Below are 25090 nucleotides of genomic sequence, written 5' to 3'. Positions count from 1 at the left end.
ACATGCCAACAGACCCGTTTCAGCCAGGAAACGTCCAATGTTTTTAAGCTCAAATGGGCTTTATTTGATCTGTCTCCTGTCTACAATCTCCTCTTTTTCAATGTAACTCAAAGGGGAAAATCAATACCCCAGTTTTTTTTCAAAATCTCCCTCTTACCAAGTTCAAAATATTCGCAAGTATGGTACATTGGATCATGGTAGGCAGGAGGAATTGGGGTAGGGACATGGACTCGGATAACAGAGGACAGGAGGGACATGAAGAGGTGCACCAAACTGACCCTACAGGGCAGGCATCAGGGTTTGCAGCAGAATACACCACACAGCGCATGCGGGACGGGAGTGCAGCACAACAATCCATCGAAAGCAAAAGGGAGGGGACAGGACCATGCACATGGACAACAGAGAACAGAGGGGAAAGAGGCAATGGTAGCTAGCTGACCATAATGGACAGACAGGAGAGAAAGCTGCAGCATAACAGACCATAAAGGGCAGGAGGGGCGGATCAGGGGCATTACAATAGAACAGACAAGCCAGGATGGAGGGAATAGGGGTCTGCACATGGAAACAGAGGGCTGGGGGCAAGGGGGCAGGGCAGGAGCAGCAAGATGACCATGGAGGTCAGGCAGGATGGGCACTAGAAATAAGACACACCATGGAGAGCAACAATGAGACTATGATGGCATAAACACAGACCATGGAGGGAAGGTGGGAGGGGGTCAGGGGCAGCTAGCTTACCACACAGGGAAGGTGGGAGGGGCCATGGCAGCACAGAAGACCATGCATGGCAAGCGGGAGGGTTAGTGGCAGTTCAATGGCTATGATGGACAAGAAGGAGGGTGCAGGGGAATGCACAAAGGACCATGGAGGATAGAAGGGAGGGTCAGGACCTGGGCACAGACAAGAGAGTTCAGGGGAAGGGAATATGTATGGCATAGCGCTGTGCGTTATAACATATGCATCGAGGAAGGCACATTAGATGGGGCAATATAACCCGTGCGAAGGCAAGTGTGGCATGATATCTTCACGGGGTGGTGTTACAGTGCACATGGGCTAGAGAGTGTCATAGCATATACACTAGCTGGTGGAATATAACACATAGGTGTGAGGCACTTGGCAGTTACTGGTGGGTGTAACACGGCATTGGGCTCAGCCAGGAGCACGCTGTGACTCTCAAGTGAGGTTCGTCTCCTTTCCAGAGAGTAAAATAAAAATTATTACACATCCAGCGGTGGATGTGTGTTTTATTAACCGTGAGGGGGGTTTCTTGCATAGTTTGGTCGAATGTTTGTCGAATCCCCTTTGAATGGCTTGGTGTGCGTGTATATTAAATGTGCCCGTCAATAGCTACCCATGTTTGTATAAATAAACGACAAGGGTGTCTACTTGGAGAGTACCCACCGGCGGGGGCGCTGGGATTAGGCACGGTAGGGCGTCAGACACGTCAGAGCTTCACTAGCGGTGTAAATACATTCAATGTGGATTCATTCTATGCATAGTCGCATTTTAATGAATATCACGCAAATCGTCATGGTGATAGGTACATACGGTTTGTCCAGCATGTCCTAGGTGTTTCTATAAATATATATTTTTTTTAAATAATAAAAAACAAAGGCCGGCCCGGGGATGGGGTCCCCGGGGCCATAAGTGGCCTGAGGAGGGGGGCATCGCAGCCCCCTCCTAAAGAATAAAAAAAAAAGGCCATGACCCGGGGGTTGGGGTCCCCGGGGCTGATTAAGGCCTTGGGAGGGCCAAATTAATTTAACAAAAAAAATTAGGTTGCAGGCCCTGGGGGGGGGGGGGGTCCCCAGGGCCAGTAAATTAGAAAAAGAAGGGGGGCCACACAGCCCTCCTTCTTAAAAAAATAAAATAAATAAAAGACCGGCATCGTGCTGGAGGCCACGCCCCCTCCTTGCAGCACTCTGCAAACGCGCCCTCTGGCCAGTTGTAAGTTGGGGAATTAATTCCCCTTCAATACTGAGGGTCCCTGAGGGCCAACTAGCCCAACAGGTATCTCCAGTATGCGCCAGGGAGCTGCATTGCAGACAGGTGTTCTGAGGCCACGCCCCTTTTTACACCTCTATGCAACGCAGCTCTGTGGCGCTTACTGGAGGTACCTAGTGGGCTAGTTTGACTCTAGGAACCCTTAGGATTCAAGGGGACTTAATCTCTCAACTGAGAACGTCCACAGGGTGCATTTACACAGTGGTGTTGGGAGGGGACGGGGCCTGAGGTGACGTGTGCAAACACACCCTGTGGCGCGTTTTAAGTTGGGGAAATAATTCCCTTTCAATCCTGAGGGACCCTGGGGGCCAACTAGCCCACCAGGTGCTTGCAGTAAGCGCCACTGCTCTGCGTTGCAGAGAGGTGGTGCAGGCCGTGCCCCTTTTTACACCTCTCTGCAATGGCGCTTACTGGACGTACCTAGTGGGCTATTTTGCTCCTAGGGATCCTCAGGATTCAAGGGGACTTAATCTCCCAACTTAAAAAACGGCCACAGGGCGTGTTTACACAGTGGGGAAGGGAGGGGACGGGGCCTGAGGTGGCGTGTGCAAACACGCCCTATGGTGCGTTTTAAGTTGGGGAAATAATTTCTCTTCAATCCTGAGGGACCCTAGGGGCCCACTAGCCCACCAGGTGCTTCCAGTAAGTGCCACTGCACTGCGTTGCAGAGAGGTGGTCTAGGCCGTGCCCCTTTTTACATCTCTCTGCAACGCAGCTCTGTGGCGCTTACTGGAGGTACCTAGTGGTCTAGTTGGAACCTAGGGACCCTCAGGATTCAAGGGGACTTAATCTCCCAACTTAAAACGGCCATAGGGCGTGTTTACACAGTGGGGAAGTGAGGGGACGGGGCCTGAGGTGAAATGTGCAAAGACGCCCTGTGGCGTGTTTTAAGAGTACATTTTAATCCCCTGCCCTATTATATACTAGGGGCTTACAGAGGAGGTCATGCTGATCACAGGGGGACCCCAACGCATAGTGTTCCCTAGTGTATGTAGGTGTTTTCACTGTATTCTGAGTGTCTTTTAACATAGCACTGGCTCTAGGACTGGTTAGTCAGACTCAGTTACCACCAGTATCCGTCTGAAAAAGTTGAGGTTACAGGATGATTTTGTAACAAGGCTCCTTTCTGCTCTTCTGTTTGTTCTTTCTGCACGTTATCCTTCTTCCTGCACTTTTCTTCGTCTTTGAGGACTTCTGTTGCTTCTTTCTGCATTTCTTTTTTTTTCTTTCTGTGGGTTTTTTCTTCTTTCTTCACATGTCCTATCTCTGTAGGCATAGTTAGAAATTAGCATTTAAAAAACCTTTGAAATTCACTGAAAAAACCATAGATTTCAGGCACTTTATAGTTAGGAATTAGCATTTAAAAAACCTTAGAAATTCACTGAAAAAACCATAGGTTTCAGGGGCGTTATAGTTAGCTGGACTTTTCACTCATACAAAACCATTGAAATTCCCCCGTTATAGTTAGTTCAGCTAACTATAACTCGCGCGCCCGCAATGCACTGCTGATGATGTCACATATTACATCACTCATGACATGGTCAGTGACATCACTCATGACATCACCGATCGCATGTAGCAGTAACCTTTACATTGATTTTGGGGCTCTTTCTAGGATGTGTCATTTAGGTTTCAGGGATGATATTATGACAGTTGTTGCAATTATGGCAAGGTTGAGTTCCTTTATATATTGCAGGTTGAATGTTTTCTTTGGTGGTCTTAAGTATTTCTCCTAAAAAAAATTCTCTGGTATAAACAAAAAGTGGTTGCTTAGTGAACAAACTTTTGAACTCAGGTTCCATGGTAAGATTCGCCCAATGTTTTTTGATAATTTTTTTGTATGCATGACTTAAGGTGGAAAATTTGGAAACTACTACCATCCGGTTTTGAGTAGATTTCGGTGTATTTATAATTAGCTAATCACGTGTTTTCTCTTGACAACGGGTTTTAGCTTGATCTAAAATAGTTTTTGGGTATCCTCGTTGGGCGAATCGCAATAACATTTCTTGTGTTCGATTGATGAATTTGGAAACTATTCTTTTAATACGTAGTAGTTGAGAATATGGTAAGTGATTTTTGAGTGGTTGTTGACGAAAGCTGTTGTAGTGTAGGATGTTGTTCCTGTCTGTTTGTTTTCTAAAAAGATCAGTTTCTGTGCCGTTGGATGTTTTACTAATAAGAACGTCCAGGAAGGTAATCTGTTTTGATTGGATGTCAAATGTGAATTGGATTCTGTCATTGACTAAATCGAGTTCCTTCAGGGGCTTCTCAAGCAGTGTGTGTGGTCCAGTCCACAAGATACTAATTTCATCAATGAACCTCACAAATAATTTGGTATGTGTTTTCCAGGTCTCTTTAGATAATAAGTTTTCCTCCTTGAATAAACTCATAAATATATTGGCGTACGCCGGTGCTGCACAATTGCCCATTGAAGTTCCGCTTAGGTGGAGGAACCAATGATCCTCCCACTTAAAGTTGCTTTGATGGTGTGTGAAATGTGACAATTCCATAAGGAATAGTTGTAAATCATGATCCAAATCTGTATGTAATAATGTCTGTTCTATTGCCTCAATACCAAGTTGATGGGGTATAGATGTATACATGACTTAACGTCAACAGTGCATAAGAGAGTTGATTCCAGGTCAATTACAGAAACTTGTTTGAGTTTCATCAAGAAATCCGTGGTGTCTCGGATGTAGCTTTTCATTTTCATTACGCTAGGTTGGAGTTAGCGGTCGAGGAAGTGACCAACTGGTTCATGTATACTGCCTCTGGTAGACACTATTGGATGAAATGGTGGATTATGAAGATCTTCATGTATTTTTGGTAGCATATATATTGTGGGGCTTTTTGGAATGTTTTGAATGAGGAATTTTTTAACCCTTTTATCAATTACTCCAGTGTCTAACGCTTTGATTAAAAGGTCTTGTAGAATCTTTGAAAATTGCTCAGATGGATTTATATCAAGTCTCGCGTAGATGGTTTCGTCAAATATGTGCTTTTCCACATCTGTGATGTAATGTGTGGTGTTCATGATGACCAAAGCATCACCTTTATTCTATTTTTTTAAATACCCCGAATTCTTTATTGGATACGTTTTTATGTTTAGGAATTTTTGAAAAGTTCAGTTTCATTATATACTGTTCGACTAGATTTTTAAAGATATCCAAGCTCTTGTGACTGATCGGTGGTATATATGTACTTTTAGGTCGCAATCCTTGTAGTAGGTCATTCTCATTCCTTGGTTGAGTTTTCATCACAATTTCGAAAAAGTATCTCAATCTCATATTCCACATGAGTTTACATAAACTGATCTCCTATTCTAAGCGGTTGGTGTAATAGGTAGGAACAAAGGAAGTGCCCTTTTGTAACGTGTGTAATTCGATGGTATTGAAATGATAATCAGAGATGTTGATCACTAGGTTTCCTTCGTTTTCTTCATTTTGTCCTACTTCCCTGTCATGTCTGTGCTCCGAGTATTCTGCTCAATGAGTAAATGCCTGGTGGAATAAACAGCAGTCCTATCTACAGAGCTTCACCACGTTTTTTTGCCAGGTTTGGGCTATAGAATACCATACATATATACATATTCAAATTGCAAATAGAAACTGGTATCGCTATTGGCCTCCCTAGCTAAACCATCCAGCCTTTACATTGCCGTTTCATTTCACGGTCTGCTTAATGGTGAGAGCCAGGAAATGTTATAAAGTTTCACAACCCACTCTTATTCACATTGAGTTTCTTAAAATTTGCAGATTCTATTTAAACGTGACTGCATTGAGTAGAAAAGTGTGATACTGCAGACACTAAAAATCCTCTTGCAAGGTGTTTCAAACTTGCAAAATGATATTTCAAATGTTCCTGCAAAAATAATTTGATTGTTTGGAAATCCCTACACTTGGACACTTTTGACCAAAAATCAGTTGTTCCCTGTAACAGTGTTTGGATTATGAAACATCATTCACCCTCCACATTTCAAAGATCTGTCCATTTCCCTGTTTTTGTTTTAGATATTGCTAAATGAATATAACCTTATATCCCGCTGCCAGAGTAATACCAGTTTTTAAAGGCCCTGAGCCTGTCTTATCGGCCCAGGCCTCAGACGAGGGTCTATAATGAGAGAGAATACCTTTAAAAACAGCTTTTAAAAGCCTGTCCAAGGCAAAAGGGCTATAAGGCTATTAGAACATTCCACCAACTGAATGTAGAATGTTCATAATTTAAAAGGGAGAACCAGAAAGACAATCATTGGATTGTTGGACTAGAAGGCTTATGCCAGCTATTATTAGTCCTCAGACGATTCATTCTTTTCAATGGAGCTCTCAACATGCAGATGTTCTAAATTACTGTTAGTAAATACAATTTATCACCTGCAACTAGCTATATGGCGTGTGCTTCACCATGCTAGATGTTGTGTGCAATGTAAAAGTTAGATAGATTTGCATGTATTCATTTTGGGTTTAAAAGATGTGCATCATCAATCTTTACAATATACCAGAACTGATCAAGGACCACTAGCACTTATGGTAAGAAATTACAGAAGAGCATAGTATTCTACTCAATATTTAATAATATATTCTACTTTTACAAAATATAGGAATTGTTGAAATGCCCTAGTCCGTGTCATGTAAATAGTTATTTTCAGTACCACTTTCATTTGCAGGTAGTATTTACAGTTCATGTAAATCGGTTTGTGTTGGTGGTGTATGAATATAACTGGGGCAAAACGTATTGATGGTGTCTTACTTTGTTCTGCAAAATGTTAAATAGGTGCAATACTACTGGGAAAGTGGCATTATATGCTGCAATATAGTGCCAATGCAAGAAGTGCTCAATTTACTTTTGACAGACATAATTGCCGCCAACAGTGTTTACTGTTAAGATAGTCAAATGCTGATCACACAAATCTGTTTATATGAGATAGACTATGTCACTGTCAGATTTGTAAGAAAATAAATGCAGGGGGCAAAGGATTTCTTAGAAGTACACTGCTGGCAGTGCCAAGGGCTGCAAAATATCATGGTTTCCTAACACCAAGGATGTCTAGTTTTGATCCCACCTGCATCTTTTGTCCACCATTCACCACTCCCTTTCCTTTTATCTATCTCTTGCAGGTTCTTCTTTTCTCTTTTTATCACTGTTTCTTTCTTTTTATTTTCACTTTTTTCCCTTTGCTAGCCTTCTATTTCCTCCTCTGGGAAAGCAAGATTAATGCAAAATTATAAAGACAATATTTAATGCTGTAATTAAATGATCAGAGGAAGTTTAAATAACCAGGTCATGGCTCCAGAATGCTGGCATCCTACCCACATTTGGCAGTTGAACATTCCTACTGCAAATGCCCAAGTCCGATAAGACAGTGGATCATTTTTATGCTTGGACGGGCTGGGAGAACAGAGACGCAATATGTTGCAGGAGTTTGTATACATTTTTGGCCCTGCAGTTCAAGGTCCTGTCCACATGAGCTTGTTGCTTATTAAAAGAAAAACAACATTTTGCATCCATACTTCTCAATATACAATAGAAAGTGTTGCATGACTAGTCCTTGTTCAACAGTATATCATTTTTCGGTGTAGCTTTACACCACATCTGTCTACAGGACATATTGTTACCAATTTTCAAACATCTACATTGAGTAGATTTTGGCTCCACCCAGAGGAGTAATACTCTTACATCTCATCCCATTTACTAATTCAAGTGTCATTCCTCCTTCCAGGAATGAGTTCCATTTGCATGCAAGATGGATTATTTTATATCTCAAAAGTAAAGTCAAGTATCATACTATTTGTCACAATCCTTTCCATATACCTTATATGCATTCTATATAGCAAGCAATTCTCTTTTGTTGCTCTCTTCCAGACACTGATAAAGTCAAAAGAGCAGGCTTTCAAGTGATAAGAAGTATTTATGTATATAGCACATGGAAGCATGGTTTGTTAATCCCCGTGTTTCTATGGCATAATGAAGGCAGGCCTATTAGCATTTTAACCCCTTCGCCGCGTGGCAAATTCAGCCACGGTGTGAGGGGGGCGGGGCTAGGAGTGGCGCTCAGGTACCCAGGACAGCTCCCGGCCGTAATAAATCATGGTGGGTGTGTGCTCATGACGGCCGGGAGCCGTCCGAACTCCGCCCACTAATTAATGCGCCCGCACAGGTGGGGAATTAGCTGCACGTGGGCGGAGCGGCAACAGTCGGATGGCTCCCGGCCATCATAAGCACACGACTGCCGTGACTCATAACGGCCGGGAGCCGTCCTGAGCACCCTTGCGGTTAATTTCATGTTTACAACCCTATTGTCCCAGAAGGGCAGTCACACTTAAACCCTGCATGTAAGTAAACAACACTGCAAGGCTTAATAAACTTCCAGCCTAACTTATAAGTAGGCCTGGGCAAAATTTTCGTTCCGCTCGCGGAAATTGCGATAATTTGACATTTTCGCGTTCTGCGGAGAGCACGAAAATGTCAAAATTTCCGCATTCCGCAGCTTAGCGATAATTTGGTTCTTGCTCGCGCTGTAATCGCCTTACCTGAATCCCCACGTTCGCCGACAAGTTTTCCCGATCCTGTCGCGTTCTCCACAAGATGTTGTATTGTTGGTAGCCATTTGTACTGTCTCGCGACAGTTCGCGCCCGCAGTAATGTCATTGGTCGCGCGATCACTTCTTTCTTCTCGCGATCATGCACCGCGAGAAGAGTGAAAACAAGATGGCCGCGCCTGCAAGCAACCGCATGGGTAAGTTGGCGAGCCGCAACCATGCAGAAAATACCGCGAACGGGCGGGAAAAAAACTTCCGCATCTTCGCGATATTTCCGCGTGTTTGCGGAGATTTGTAACATTTTTGCGATAATTTGCGAAAGTCACTTTCGCAAATTCCGCCCACCCCTACTTATAAGTAGGTAGAAATTCTAGTATGACTAATGGTGGGTGCAGTGAGTGAGTGGGTATAGTGGAGCCACATAATTTGATGCTCCATACAATTACTCATTTTTATATTCATTGTGAGATAGCAATATTAACGCTTGTGCATTGTATTTTTCAAAATGCTAGTAGGTGGCTGTCTTTGCTCATGTTAACTGTATTTGCTTGACTGTCATTGTATTTCTTAATGTTGACCTGACTATGACAATTCCTGAACCATTTGAGCTTTTTTTAATTAACTGCACTCTGAGTGTCATGTTCATCTTTCCTCTGCAGCTGCCTTATCAAAGGGTGCTTGTTAGTTAGAATATGCTTTTGTTTACTGCTGGGAAATGTCAGATTAGACATTTTAATTAGAGCTTCGCCATGGAGGAGTAGTGGGTGGGGATGGGAGAGAGCAACCTGTACCAGGCAGACTGGACCACTGCTAACGTCAAGTTCATGCAGCTGTATACTCCCTTGTCCAGTGGTGGGAACATGGGGAATTTACATGCTCCCGGGAGTCAATATATCCTGATTGGCTAAACAAAGAGAAGTTGGTGTGACAAATCTTCCAGAACCTTCTACTGTGTATTAATTGTGTGTTCTTAGATTAGTTCATCAGATCTTGTCCTGACTTTGCTGATGAAATACCTGTCCCGCACTCTGCTGGTAGTCTTGGCTTAGGTTGTTGATCATCATGCTTGAGCACCCACGTTGTTCCCTTAAACCTTAATTTGGTTCTTCCGATAATGGCACCTTCCACTCTGAACACCCCTTTGTCATTTTAGATGCCTTATTTGGAATAAGGAAACTTTGTTACGGAACCAATTTATTTCCTATACTATGCCCTCTATGTCTTTACATTTTGCATCTTATTCTTTATAATATACAAATTTAGATTGTATAATTATGTAGGTATACATGCTATCTGGCTAAACTGATTTACTGATTGATATATAACTTTACTAAGATTTGCTAATAAACCTTTAATGGTTAGGGCACCATCCTCTCTGTTGTTTTTGTGGAGCCAAATTGGTTTTACTGTGATTGAAATGTGTTGTTCAGCTTAGATTTTTTTCATACGCTTCCAGTTGACAGCCAAAGGTCTATACTACCTGTGGAGGATCCAGTACGACAATTATGCTTAAGTGTTCAGGTACAGAGGAATCTGCCCGATCTGCAGTGATGCTGATACTGCTCATCTGTTCTAACTTATTCAGTTGCCCCTCTTGACTTTTTCAGGAGTGGGAGAGGAGAGATGTCCCAAACAACTTGCCTCCTCTACCGTGCAAACCTAATTTAAGATAAGTATTTAAATATTAGAAAGCAGCTCTCCAAGAGACATAACACAGTGACCATAGGTATATAGCAGAGTGGGCATCCGGAGTGGAACATAAGGCAACAAGTGTAGAGCACAGAAGCAATTACGAGTTTCTGAGCTCCCTTCTCTATAGTTAAAAACTAACAGAATTATTATGAATCGATGCAAAATTAACATATTCCTAATCAGTAACCAAAGAATTTACCATCACTCACTATTCTGCTATCTGTCTGGTCTTCAGGGTTTTCAGCAGTACAGGCAATGAGAGCATGCCCCCCAACAGCTGGCTGAAGCCCAAGCCGGAGGTTACTGGCAGAGTCAGGCTCAACTTTTAGAGGACATGAATTCAATCACACTGGTGTGACAAAGATCATAAAAGGACATTACAACTGAGTTTAACATACGTAACTTAAGGAAGATTACATTTTAGAGCTGTCACCCAAAGGGCTGATCTGCAAAGGGGTATTAGTGTTTATGTTTGTTTTGTAAGCACTATATAAAGGAAGATCTTCCTAATCCCTATCTAAATACCTAGTTATTCAACCACCTCCTCATTTTCATGATTATGTTATCCTTATTTGGTTGTATTGATATAATCTTCTAGTATTTTTTGGGCAAAATATTGAGAGTGCTTTAGAAAATTATTTTAGGGGGTGGTTTAGTGTATCCACTATGCAAAGTCCCAGACGATGTATATATGGTAAGAGTAACTGTAAGGGAATTTACAAATAGGTAACATAGGACATTAGTGGCTAGTTTGCTTGTGGACAAACTAAACATTGCAGAACATTGCTTGAAGGTACATGCGTCAATAATGCCCCACCTACCTGAAATGGGCCAGGATATTTCTGGCAATGGAAGAAATTAGAAACTGCATTGGACATATTGTATTGATAAGATTTTGACACCTTTGCTAGACACCTATACTCATGTTTTCTTGTACCAACAGCTAAGACTAAATGTTCCTTTTTTTAAATCTTATTATACATCAACAACATGATAGTTCAGAGAAAAAAAAGTAAAGTCTAATAGAGTAGTAAAGAAAGAGCTAGACTACTTAGGTAGAAGGTTATAAATCTGCCATGCCTGTGGTACTATGAGTTGGAGATGATTTGTACTTGGCTCACAGCACTGGATGGCATTATAAATAAATAAAAAGTACTAGTGTACTCGAAGGAGTTGTCTTTAGAAAAGACACCTGAAAATGAGATCAGCTGCACTGTCCACCATGGCCATGCTTTCCTAGTATGGCGTGACAAGCACAACACCGATGTTCGTGGGCCCTCCTTTCCCTGCAGGCTTAACAAATAATATAAAATTTCATTGATCACAATGATCCCATCCAACTTCGTATTCAGATTTGCAAGAAGTTTCACAGTTAAATAAAGCCCCAGTCACCTGAGAATAGCTCCAATTAATAGTAATTGATTATATTTTTATAAACATATAGACACCAAAACAGCAAAAATCCAATGTAGGGAACCTGAGATATGACTCCCACTTTGGTACATCTTGTCACGCTTGACCGGGACAAAGTCAAAGATTGAGGTTGACTGCGATGGGGCCTTGGTCGGATACACTAAGTGGGAGACCTCGTTAAAATGTTACCTTTGGACTTGGGATCTATTATGGAGGATTTTTCTTGACTTCCAGAGGTCCCCTCCAGCAGGCCAATTTTGATACAACATCATTGGATTACTTCTCTGCCAGGCTCTGGTCAAATCCTGAAAGTCCGGAGCTCAGAAGCTTTCAGCGGGACAAACCTGAAATCCAGGCCAGGACGTGGTTGAAGGTAGTCGGCTTGACTCTCAGTGCTGAGTTTGTCACCCTATGCAACTTTTCCCTAAAAGTTGGTCCAAACTTCTCAAACAACTTCTTGAAGTTCCTCTTGAGGGTTCAACATGTCCAAAATACAAATCCAAGGGTGTGAAATCACCTAATTGGTCCTTGGGATGTCTGGACTACAATTCCCATAATGCATCTGGCCAAATCCTTAAAAGTCCACTGGACACACTCCAGGATGGAGACTTTTAGTGGAGATGATGCAGGTGGGGTCTGTTAATCTGTAGCTTGAGGGAATCCACTCCCTGATCCTTCTTGAAGCAAGGAAAAATCCTTAGGGCTGTAGTTTCAGATTGTGCAGCAGGTGCAGTCCCTCGGAGTGCAATCCTCTGGGTGCAGATCCAGATTCCAGCAGGGCAGTCCTTCTTCTCCTCGTAGTTTCATGCAGCATATCTGAGGAGCTTTGCAGCTCTTCCATATTTATCCAGTGTTTCTAAGTGCCAAGCAGGAGGGCCCCCTGACCAATGGGATTCTGGGTGCCACCCAGGGGTATGACCACTTCCTCCAAAGTGTGGCATGTTCATGTCCCAGAAAGCACTAGTCTCTAAAAATCCAAAATGGAGAAAGTCTCTCCAGAGGAGCTGGATCAGGCGAACCCAACCTACTGGTGTGGCTAACTTTCTGAAACGCTCCATTTCCAACCCTCTCCCTAATCTAATCACAGGGGCTCCAGTATGGCTGGGGATGTAGGATTTGGGGGTCAGCCTATGCTGTCCTAAAGTATAATTTTCCCTTTGAAAACCAGTTTGGCTACCCCTCAACCTCTTCCTGCCATCTGCTCTGCAACTTGTACTTCTCTGTCCACAGGGAAACCATTGTCTCTCTAGTATGGGTTTTCACACCTCCTAGAGCAGCCTGATCAGCCTGGGCTGAGGCTGACCAATCAAGAGAGAGCTGCCGAAGGGCTGAATTTTGGTTCACAGAACAGAAAGTTTAATAGCTTCTCTTCTATCATAGTTAGAAACCTAACAGTGGAAAGTTGTTGGATTTATATTAACTAGTAATTTGATACATTGAAGTATATTTTAAGTGGCTGCCATCAATATTTACATTTAAATAAAATATTATGATGTTATCCTATGGAGCCATTCACTAGTGGGGAAAGGGCAAAATTGCAGTTTTTTCCTCACCAAGGCTTGTAAAACATATTTTATAATCTCGTTGCTGATAGTATCAAGGCACCATACGCCTGGTACACTTAGGAGAGACCTTAGCGGTGACATATGTAAACAAAATGTAGATTAATACTTTAGAAATCTACTTGGTCTTTAAGCCTCCCTGTCCTGGTGTAACTTAAGGACTAATAGGTAGATTGAATCCAGCTTGACTTAGCAGGGCACAATCAGAAAACCAGCACCTAGTAGTCAAAATGAATTACTTTTCCCGTCTGTGGCATTTTTAAGGTTTTGATTTCTGCTGTGGTAAGTTAAAAGTTGTGTCCTGGCCCCATCATAATACAGATAGAACCAACATGGGTCCATCCTACAATTGATTTTGAATCACAGACAAACGCTGAGATGTAAACACAAAAGAAATGCATCAAGTCAACGGGACCGGTCACATTGGATAGGTCTCTAGGTCGCAAGCCAAATAGTCTCTTAATTTAACGGAAATCTTTATTTTAAGGATGAAAATCATCTCCCACCTTTAGATATCATGCTTCATCATAGGGCCTCCTCACACCATATAGGCTTGTTTGGACTAACAGTGGATTTAGAAGGCCCTGTGCTCTCTCTGTCTGAGAAACTGAGAGTTAAGGCAGAACACTTGACTTCTGTGGCTGACAACAACAGTGACTATACCCACGTGCAGTGTGGCACACTGGTTTTATCATTTAATTTTCTATATTTACTATTTTAAATAGCCACTGACGTCTGTTGCAGAGTGCTCCTAGAGCAGAAAGCTATAGTCCTCACAGTAGGGTGTTAGACTGTCAGAAGCATGTTGAGCCTTTCATCACTACTGGGCTGAAGTCATATCAGCCTTATATTTGAATATACTCTTCGGGACATATATTAAAGTTAGGACTCATTAAACCAAGAGGTATTTTTTAACTTTGCACCACTTCACCACACTCTGCCATGCCCACCCACACCCTGACAGCTCACATAGAGCCCTACTCTAAACGCATGACTTGAAGAGCTCTTCCCTGAGTGGGAGTTATATCCCTCACCACTGACCTCTGGGAAGTGGTGTAAGGAGGAACCATATGATGAAGCATGCACCTAGGTGTGGGATTTCGGGATTGTGAAGCTATCTAATGTGACTAGTTCTGTAGGTCTGATGCATTTCTTTTGTACGTTGGTACTGGGTAGGGAGTAATGCATCGCTGTCATATAAACACTCCCAGTAGATCCTTTTTGTGACTACAAATGCTGAGACCTGTCAAATCATAATAATTGGTAAACAATTAATTATCCTTTATAGGGCATATCTTCCCTTCCTGTTAAGATGTGTTAAACTATGGGAATTTGCCATAATATCCATACCACACAGGCAAATGTAGCTCCTTTGTCTTTGAATGTGCTACAAATACCCTGGCAGACCCCACTTGCTGCATCACCTCTTGCTCAAAAAGGTATATTTCTCCTGTAATGATAGTTCACTTCTTATGGCGGTCATTGTTATATTAAATGTTCCCAAATCAGTAATCCCTTTTCAATTGTCTCTTAAGATTGTTGAGAGATTCAACATATATATCTGTTTTACTTTTTCTAGCTTACATGCTGGATATTCTGGAATATTGACAAAGTAAACAGCACATAAAAATCCCTGTAGCTGACAGCTCCAGCCCACCAGCCTTTGTGAAATCTGACACATTTCAGTGAATTCTCTTTACTATTTCAAGTTAGCAATGCAAGTGCTAATTTAAGGTACCGTGTCTATCACAGTTTTGAGCTGAGTGGTGTCTCAAATTGTTGAGGCAGTGCTCTTTTGCTAACATAGATATTTAAACACGGTTCCTTGTTAGGGGATCTTTAGTGGAACGTGTTTCTGTGGGCCAGAATATGTAGCAGCATTTATTGACATATGTAAAATAAACAACAGAACATAATATAATTGGGCATAGCCACATAAGAACGCAATTTAAATGTGGCAAAGCACAACACATAAAACTGTTAAAACAGAACACAACAAAACAATCACAGTACGACAAATCACATTGTAATAGTTTAACACAAAAACACAGGAACACATCACCACCACAACAAAATACCATGCATCAAATATGCACAAACATTCTTGTCACACAAAACTATCTACAGAATCCTGCGTTCATTTTAGGGTTGTAAAAGGTGTTTGAGCCAAGCATTGCCTTAACTTACCACCAAGAACATAATGTAGCGCCAATCAAAAACGTGTTGATCGAGCCCCTGGTGTGCTGGTTCCCTAGTGGACATTTTCTAGAAAACTGTTACTGTTGCTGTTTTCCTTCTGTCCATTCCAGTAATCTACTAAGTAAATGATTAGGAGCGTATTACACAAAACCAGTATGCTTCAGTGTTGTTTTAAACATTTTACTTTCACATTTAACACATTTGTAGCCAAACTAGATCAGTTATAATTACTCCCCTAGGCATTTTTTTTCTCCACTTTCAGCTGTAGTTTTCTCATTTTTTGAGGCACTTAATTTTTGCATTTGTGTTTATTCTTGATAATATAACTTTTGAGACCTTTAGTTAATTTATTTTTTTAGTTGTAATGGTACTTATTTGACTTAGTTATAAACAAGCAGGCACATCTCTCTCAAGGTTCCTTTTGCTACTGAGAGGAAACAAGCAAAAATTAAAAACAGGCCCCCTATTGGAAAATCTAGTTTATGCTTGTTGGCACTTCACTGTCGCCGCATGAGGACTCCGTTATCAGGACTGTGACATTTCTTCACAAAAACTTCCATTCTTATTCTCTTCAATATGTATGTAATACTGTGCAATTTTTAAACCTGTAAATGCAGTTATGTTTTTGTAACTATCCGTTTGTATCCATTTGTAAATGACTGCACTAGGTTCAAACATATTAAGGCCTTGGTTGGCATGTGCATTTGCTAACTGTGTTTTGAAAGGGAGCCTCTGTTATATGGGGCCTCTGGTTTACAACTGTGAAAAGCATAACAAGATGTTTTCTACTAGTGAGTTATATAAACATTCTTCCATTTGATGTGTTTGAGAAGTGTACCCAGCAATCCAGTTTTCTAGCCAATAGTCGGCTTTTATTTTGTGTCTGTGAGATCAAGGTAACCGGTATCTCCAACCACCTCCTCCATCGACTCCAAACCATCCAGAACCTGTAGCAAGACCTATCCTAGACCTCCCACGGTGCACCCACATCACACCAATTCTCAGAGACCTCCACTGACTCCCCATACGTAAATGGTGCCAATTCAAATTCCTCATACACCCATGTAAGGGACTGCACAACAAAAGACCAGAAATGCCTTAACAACCACCTTTGCTTCCATCAACCCACCAGACACCTGCGCTCAGCCTCACTTTCATACGCCCACATCACCCGTATCCACACAAGTAAAACGGGTGGTCTGGCATTCTCTTACATTGCAACTAAAATCTGGAATGTCCTCCCTCTACACATCAGGGACTCCTCTGTTCTTGAATTCCGCAAAAAGCTGAAGACCTGTTCTTCAACTAGTTCTCAGAGGTTGACTCACTACACCCTTAGTCCCATACCTAGACGCCTGCTCCAGCATCTCGATACCCTACCAGGTGATAATTAGAGCTATACAAATCTACATAACTTAACATAACATGGGCCAGTGGTTCATTGAGTGTTAGGGAAAGATAAGCCACATGACACAGACAAAAGGCCATGCATGAGGGACAATCAGAATATTAGGAATTAGCTTTTTTCCATGATGCCGATTTTGGTATGTAAATGTCTTGAAAATAACAAATAGATAACATTAAAAAGAGTTAATTACGACTGTCACAAAAATCCTTATCTTTGGATACGTAATAAAACATTTTCTGTGCACTTCTATTAATAGGTATACACTGTAGAAGAGTATGGATTGAACCTTCTAACGTGGTCAGTAAATGGGGTCTACGGAAACAAGTGGATTTACGCAAACGTGATCCTCTCAAGTAACAGTCCTTTTCGAGTGGCCTTTGATGCTGAAGTGGGCAAAGACGACGCAGCATACATCGCCTTAGATGATATCACGTTCACCCCAGAATGTGCAACCGCAGGTATGTACTTTGACAAATTGTGTAAATATAACCATTAGATTAAATACACAGTGGACCTGGCTCGTCCAAAATCTGCGAAGGAATCACAGACATGAAACGTTCGATGGGGTCCACGTTATTTGCTGCCTGTAGATAAAAACGTGCACTTCTGAGATGGATTTAACAAGCGAGAGACCTAAAACACACCAACGATTATCGAAAACAAGCAGTGGCATAGTAAGTCTGTAAAGGGCTCTGGTGCAACCACAAAAAATATGACCCTCCCTTCCAGTACGCTGCTCGGGTATTCATTTACATCCTTAACTGGAGTTAAGACCTTTCAGCTCCGGTGCAACTGCACCTAATGCACTAATGACAGCTATGCCTTTCATAACAAGAGCAGAGATTGAACTTTTAGGATTTCTCTTTTTATCATTTGTTCTAAGGAGATACAACAACTATTTGTATGCTTACTAAATATTAATACTTTCATTCTTAAGTAAGCCTATGTTACACAGATTTTACCTTTTAAGGTGATTTGATGAAAAGCTGTTGCTGTCACTTAATTTTATGGTACTGGATTTATACCAATGAAATGCTTGTAATCAAACTCATTGGTCCCTATCACAGAAAGTGAGCATAATAGAACTGATTTAAGACAGCTCTCTGCCACACATTTGAACTGGTTGGTGTCTTAAATATTTGAAAACTATTTTACTCTAAGACAGTATTAAATGGCTGTTACTCAGAGGAAATTTGAAAATCTACTTCTTTTGGCTGGAAAGGAAGTAAGCACAGTGGTGGAGATATTTAAAAAAAAATCATAGCAAAACAGAACAAAAGAAAGTAGCATAAAACAAAGCGGAATACCAACACAACTTAAACTTAACATGGCACAATATAACAAGATAGTCAAAAGAAAATGCAACTCAAACACAACCTTACATCACAAAAATAATACAAGCCTATATTTTGTGCCAGAAGAGAGAAAAATTAAAATTTCAAATTTATGAAAGATATACTTATGTGTATATAACAAGACCAATGGCACTGTGAAAAATTTGTTTTGATAAAATATTGTTGTATTTGTTGATAAAATAAGCTCAGTGTGTATGATGGTATGTATGAGAATGATTGATGGAGAATAGTAGTGATAGTGTGTATGAGTAGTATGAGGGGGATGTTTTAATGTACAAAATGTGTTTATTTGTATTGTATATGATTTTTGTGAAACATCAAAATTTGGTAAATAAATGACCAAAGAAATTTATAATAATTGAATACAAAAATAAAATGAAAGATTGAATCTAACAACGTGAGTCCAACCCACCTATAGTTTTGCTCGTAGGTGAGGAGCCTAAATAATTAGCTTTATTAAGCTTAGCAGCATTGGCAATTTTTTGGTATATAGATAAGGCAGTGGTTTGGCCTTGCTGCTTAGGAACCCATACCCGGTGGTGTCATATAATAATAACAACACAACAGCACAAAAAAAACAATACTAAACATTACCGCACAACAAAATGCAACACAACACATATCCACAAATGTTATTGCCACACATCTGCAGATGTTAGCAATGACCACACAACTCTAAGCGCCATACAATATTTTTCTTAGAACAGTAAATATCATCCTCTTTTTGTTTTTTTAGTACTTGAATACATGGAATGTATTTCAGTGTGACCGGTAATGTCATGCGAGGAACTTGCATGATATATTCTTGATATTGTGTGTAATACTTTCATGTATTGTTTTTAGTGGGATTTTTTTACATGTATGTATAATCGCCTTTTTAATGAGGTATAGTATTAAAACTGGACTTCTTAGAATTGCCCCGTCTGTCCCTTTCAAGACTGGTGCAGTGGAATATGCGAGTGCTTACAGTCTGTGAGTTTGTAAATTGATTACAAATCAAGTTTAAAAGAGCTCGCCATATTCACACCTGTTCTCCCACCCACTGGCCTCCCCATGACCAATGACTGCCTGTGCATTTCGGCATTCACATTAAGGGCTTTTCCGCAGGTAGGCCACAGCGTCAAATACCCACTGCTCTTCGAAGGTATGTGCATCTCCTTCTCCACAGACTGTTCTTCGGTCACTAGTATTGAATGTACGAAATTATTGACAGCAACTTCACCACTTGGTTCTCAGGTTTGGCCTTCTGGATCCTGTACGTGTTCTGGTGTCTATGGATGGTAAGACCAGGTGCTTCTCTGTGCTGGACGACCTGGAGTCCTTTCTGGATTCGTTGGTTGACTCCAATATGGATGCATCTGCCCTGAAGGGGTTAGCTGCGATCCCCCCTCTCTGGTTGACCGCTGCATGGGTTTCTTTACCATGCCCCTCTTCCCTTTTGGGTACATTGGTAACCTCTAGTCCCTCACTCTTGCTCCTGCTTCTTCTGCCTCCCATTCCTGCAGTGCTCCATTCTGGTGGTCTCCCTGCTGCAGGGTTGCATCCCAAGTAACATTTTTCACCTTACATGAATATCTGTCGCTTACATCCCCCCTGCCAGTATTTGGGCTTGGGTTTGAGTTGACGCTGTCTGAGTGGCGCAGAGACTATCTCACAACTTGAAAGGTAACTACACCTTTCTTTTCCTTTTCTTTGGTACCCCCTCTTCTGTCCTCTTTCCTCTCTTGTCACCTCCCCTTGTGGTCTTGGTCTCTAATTTCTGACCACTGGACCACTGGAGCTCAGGTGCCCCACCCACACAGCTGGAACTGCGGGGGCTAATGTTATGCTACTGCCAATCATGCTGTGGCAGAGGTGTAGCTGTGACTGATCATGAGGTGATGTTGATACTGTGAGTAAAGGCACAGTCATGAAATTGGGCAAACAGTATTTTCGTGGGAGTTTGCAATGTGGATATTCTGTGGTTGCAAATAGTCATATTTCAATGCTCAGAAAAATATGAGGTGATTGTTTTTTTAAAATTATTGTTGCTTAAAGGAAGCCAGGTTCAAGAGTGAGATCATTCCTGAAAAGGGTAGCGTGGTTTGGCAGTAGGTGTGAAGATCAAATTAGAGAAAGAGCGGCCCAGCATTGTAATGTGTGACGCAGTGTTTTAGATGAAATATGTCTAACCACCGGGATTCAGTGTAAGTATAGCAGGCAGGGGATGTGGGGCCCTAAATATTTAGGTGTCCGAGCTGTCTGGCTGAAGCATTCCAGATTATCGGAGAGGCCACTGACATAATGATGTGAAAGCATAAAGATGATGGTGGGCCATACTTTGCGAGTTGAATGCTCTGGTCTCTCTCTCTAGAGCCAACATCTGGTTGGTTTTTAAGTTTGAGGATTATTTGAGTGTTGTCAGGTAGCTTTGCCAGTGAGGGGGAGAGAAAGGTGCTAAGGAAAAGGGATGAAAACAAATGATGTGGAAACTGTCTGTAGAGTAAGAGGAAATCAAGCCCAATAACAGTGCCCACATTATCTTGAGCAGATTTTGTAGCTGAGTGGCAGGAGAATGGCAGCTTGATTTTGTCAAAGCTGGTTTTGAGGTCATCTATTTAAGCAATCAATGCTGCTTCTATGCCACAGCTGGGGGAAATAATATCCTGTAGGAATACTTTTCCTACGCTGAGTAATAACATTTGAAAGTGTTTATTGGATTTGGCATCCAAATCAGAAGGGTTGGGGGGAAGGAAGTCACATCTTTGTTTCTTTAGAATAGGTTGGATATGAGTCGTCTCCGGGTTGTAGGAAATACTGTAGATGTCACTGAGTGATTTACGATAGCTCTTCCCAAAATGGTACCTGAGAAATTAAGTATGGCTTTTTTGAAAATGTGCTCAAGACACTGGTCTCCTGTAGAGCCTGTGTTGCCACAAGCCTCCATGAGAAGTCATAGAAATGTTTTCTTTCTGCTATTATTTAGTACTTTGGTACAGCGGTGTGCAAAATGTGTGTGTTTTGCTGTCCTGTAATTACACGAAATTTCAGAAAAATATGTGAAATTGTGCATTATTCACTCAATCCAAAACTGTTACTTGGTGACGTGTATTAGTACAATGAGCAACCTCATGTTCATCTTGGCCACGAGGACACATTATTTGCTAACATGAAATTGCTGACAGTTTGCATTCTGGTCATTCTCATTGTTCCTGTGCTCTTGCACAATTTTTTGGTACAAGTGATCCGAAATTATATGTAATTGCGAAATTTCAGAAATTAAGCAAGATTATCTGTGCATAATCGAAATTTCACATGGGCCTACTTTTGGTGCAAAATTGGTTAAAAAAAACAAACATTAATTTCATGGAAATTTGGGCAATTCTCTCGAAATGCATCGAAATCTGTGAATTCCTGCAGTTTCACACAAGTAAATGTCTGCTAACCTAATCTACACTTGGTAAACTGTTTCTTTCATGTACAATTAGTACAGAAAGGATGAATGGATTGTGAAAATGCCCTTAATGTAGTTGACAGATACTACTGAAGATAAACCTGGAATAGGTTATCACACTAATCACTGTTGTGTTCTTATAATGCAGAGGAAGAGTTTCACATGTTATTCGCATCAGTTTTACAGGAACATAGAAATAACCTTGACTACAGGTGCTGACGACCATATTTCTTGGCAAACAGCTTGCGATACTTGCTTAGAAAGTGTTTTTATCCAGACAACATTTATTTGAAGTGAAAAAACTATATTGCTTTTTATTGATCTGAAAGCAATTAATTATAGATACGTCCACGGTACGCATGAGCCCTGCACCTGAGTCAGTTTTGCGATTTTAAAATAGCCCTCCTAAAAAATTATTGATCCAGAAAATAGCAGAGGAGCCAACTACTGACTTTATAGCATCTTTAACATTGGCCAACAGCCATCAATTCTGGCGCTTTTATTAGGCTATATAGACATTATCATATATTGTGCAATAAATCTCCTGTCAGAAGTGAGATACTTCCTCGATGGACCACACCAATATATCACATGAATAATGGATCTTTTCTGCGCGCCTGGATTTGTTAATGGATCTGATGGCAAGCCAGAGGCAAGAATAAAAAGTCATATAAAGCTGGCTACAGGGAAGCTCGGTTAGGGGGTGTATAAGCGTGTTCCTTGTACAGAGTGAAACAGCTTGGTGCTCGCAGAGATGCCGCAGTCTGTTCTCATTTGGCTCCCTGCTGTTCTTGATGAGGGCATAGGTGCACGCGCATTCTTGCATAAGCAAATACCACTTCGGTGGGAAGTGTGCTGTCTTGTGTGTTCCGAATCCCGATTATATTCCAGTCACATTGATGTATTGCTTGGCACACCCTGACAAAGGTAGAGTGACAGAAAATGATTATATATAAAAACTACAGGGTCGATTGAGTTTGCTGTTTAAAAAATAATTTGAGCACCCTCTTTTTAAATTTCATGGAGGACTAATTATATATTTTGACTTAAGTTCATGGGGGCATATTATCAAGACAGGCGATACAATTATCGCCACTTTCGCGGCAGAAAACTGCTGCTAAAACGGCGATAATGGTCTTGATAATATGCTCTCTGGAATTCCAATTGAAGCCCATGTTAGATGTGAAGGACATCTAACATGGGCTTCAATTGGAACTCCATAGAGCATATTATCAAGCCCATTATCGCCGTTTCTAAAGCGGCGATAATTTTATCGCCTGTCTTGATAATATGCCCCATGGTGTCATTTATTTCTGGACGAGGTGTCTAATGTCATCACAAATGCAGAGAAGGAATGGACCGAAATTACACTCCGCCCCCAGGGTTAGAGGGTAGATTCAGGGGCTGGGAGCGCTGCTCTGAAAAAGAACAGCCCCCGGGCAGATTGGGGAAGGCATGATTATCTGTGCATCTTAGAATTACTGAATAGGTTGTTGTAACTGGTATTGGTATGTCCATTGTTTTGAAAATTTTAGTTTCTATTTTTGAATGTGTGTATCAAAGGTTATATTAGGGGGAGAGGGGGTCTGCCACTCTATCACAAGGATGATGTCATCAGTGATGTCATTTGAGATGTCATCAGTGATGTCATGAGTGATGTCACTGACCATGTCATGAGTGATGTAATATGTGACGTCATCAGCAGTGCATTGCGGGCGCGCGAGTTACAGTTAGCTGAACTAACTATAACGGGGGAATTTCAATGGTTTTGTATGAGTGAAAAGTCCAGCTAACTATAACGCCCCTGAAACCTATGGTTTTTTCAGTGAATTTCTAAGGTTTTTAAAATGCTAATTCCTAACTATAGCATGCCTGAAACCTATGGTTTTTTCAGTGAATATATATATATATACATATATATATATATATATATATATATATATATATTACCTACTGGCGGTCGCCAGTAGGTAGTTATAGTTAGGACCCTGTTTCCATAGGAAAACCGCAACATTCTATTTTTTTGAATAACTTTGGCGCCGGTTGACGAATCCTCGCGAATTTTTCAAAATAGGTGGGGCGCTACGCTCCGCTCCTACCCTGAAAGTCTCGGGGGGATTCGTCAAGCGGTGGCTGAGATAAAAGGGGGGTCCCAAAACGCGTTTTTCCCATGCATTTTTCCATAGGACCTTTAGACACAGCTACAGCCCGAACGGCTGAACAGAGTTACTTGAAATTTGGCAGAGAGGTAGTTCTCAGGTCAAGGAAGTGCCTTTTGTAGGTCTGGTGTAAATCTGTTCAGTAGTTCCTGAGAAAATAGCATTTAAATCAATATATATATCTGTGGCAGCTTACGGTGCGCTTACCGTGCGCTTACGGTAAGCTTACCGTACGCGTACGGTGACGTGCGCGAGCGCGATTCTGATTGGCTGTCAGATCTTAGTAAACATTCGAATCGGTCGAAACCAGGAAGCGGCGGCCGCCATTTCGTGTGTTTCACTCAAAAAAAAAAGAGTGATAACAAGAAAAGGGGGCAAGGAGGAGAGTTACAGACCCCCTAACATTTGTAAGGGGGTCAAAGAAGGACAGAAAAGTACAAAGAAAACATTTATTGATTTTTTTAAAAATCACGGGGTACGCGTACGGTAAGCGTACGGTAAAAATAAAATAAAAAAAGAAATGAAAATCAGATTTAAGTGTTTAGATATTAGGGGGCTCTAAAAAGAGCCGTTGTGTTTATGAAGTGATTTTTTAGTGGTACCTACAAGTAAGTACCGATGCAGAGTCTAAGGTTCAAGAGGAAGACTCTGTTCCCTTCATCAGTGAAGTGTACACCATCTCCTCTATAAATGTCTTGCATGTCGTAACGCAAGTTGTTGTGGTAAATGGAACCCATACCATAGTCTCGGAGGAAAGCAGAAACAGATTTGTTGACGTGCTTTCTTGCTTTGTCAATCTGTGGACAGAAATGATTGGACCAGTTCCATTTTTGCCTTTGGCATATGTTAGAAAACACAAAGGCAGTTTTAGGGAAAAGTGAAAACAGTTGTGCAAAGGTCTCCTTCATAAGCATTTCCAGACCTACCCCAGTCAAAGTGCCTAGGTCATTGCCACCACAGTGCACTATTATGAGGTCAGGGTGTTGGATTTGCATGAAGGATTTCACCAATGGCATCAATTGGTGCCACTTTAACCCTCTCTGACCAATCCATTTAATGTCTACATTTGGTAAAGCAAGGTCTCTCACCATATCTGTTTTCTCTGCATACTTTTCACTCCAGAAGACATAGCTGTGCCCTACAATCCACACTGTGAACATCTTCAAAGGAGAACTGGATGCACTCAGGAGGTGTAATTCAGTAGAATGGTAAAAAGAAATGAAAGACAGTTTGGAAATGGAGGCATACATATTTTATTTTTTTTAAACTGATTGGCTGTTTCATACCATTCTAGAATAAAAACTAGGCTGTATGTGTAAATTTATAGAAGCA

General features: G+C 41.3%; 1 protein-coding gene across 4 annotated transcripts in view; it reads left to right on the top strand.

Annotated features, from left to right (window-relative positions):
* MALRD1 (MAM and LDL receptor class A domain containing 1) overlaps nucleotides 1–25090 on the top strand; it is a 2533556-nt gene that overhangs the window by 1870607 nt on the left and 637859 nt on the right. For all 4 annotated transcript variants that reach the window (XM_085630825.1, XM_085630827.1, XM_085630826.1 and 1 more), the window contains one exon: nucleotides 17068–17269. In XM_085630825.1, coding sequence (XP_085486951.1) covers nucleotides 17068–17269 — 202 coding nt within the window. The remainder of the gene's footprint in view (nucleotides 1–17067; nucleotides 17270–25090) is intronic.

This window comes from Triturus cristatus, chromosome 10, assembly GCF_964204655.1.
Source record: "Triturus cristatus chromosome 10, aTriCri1.1, whole genome shotgun sequence".
Classification (NCBI taxonomy): Eukaryota; Metazoa; Chordata; class Amphibia; order Caudata; family Salamandridae; genus Triturus; species Triturus cristatus.
Note: the sequence above shows the minus strand (reverse complement) of the source record. Positions and strands in the feature narration are given on the sequence as shown.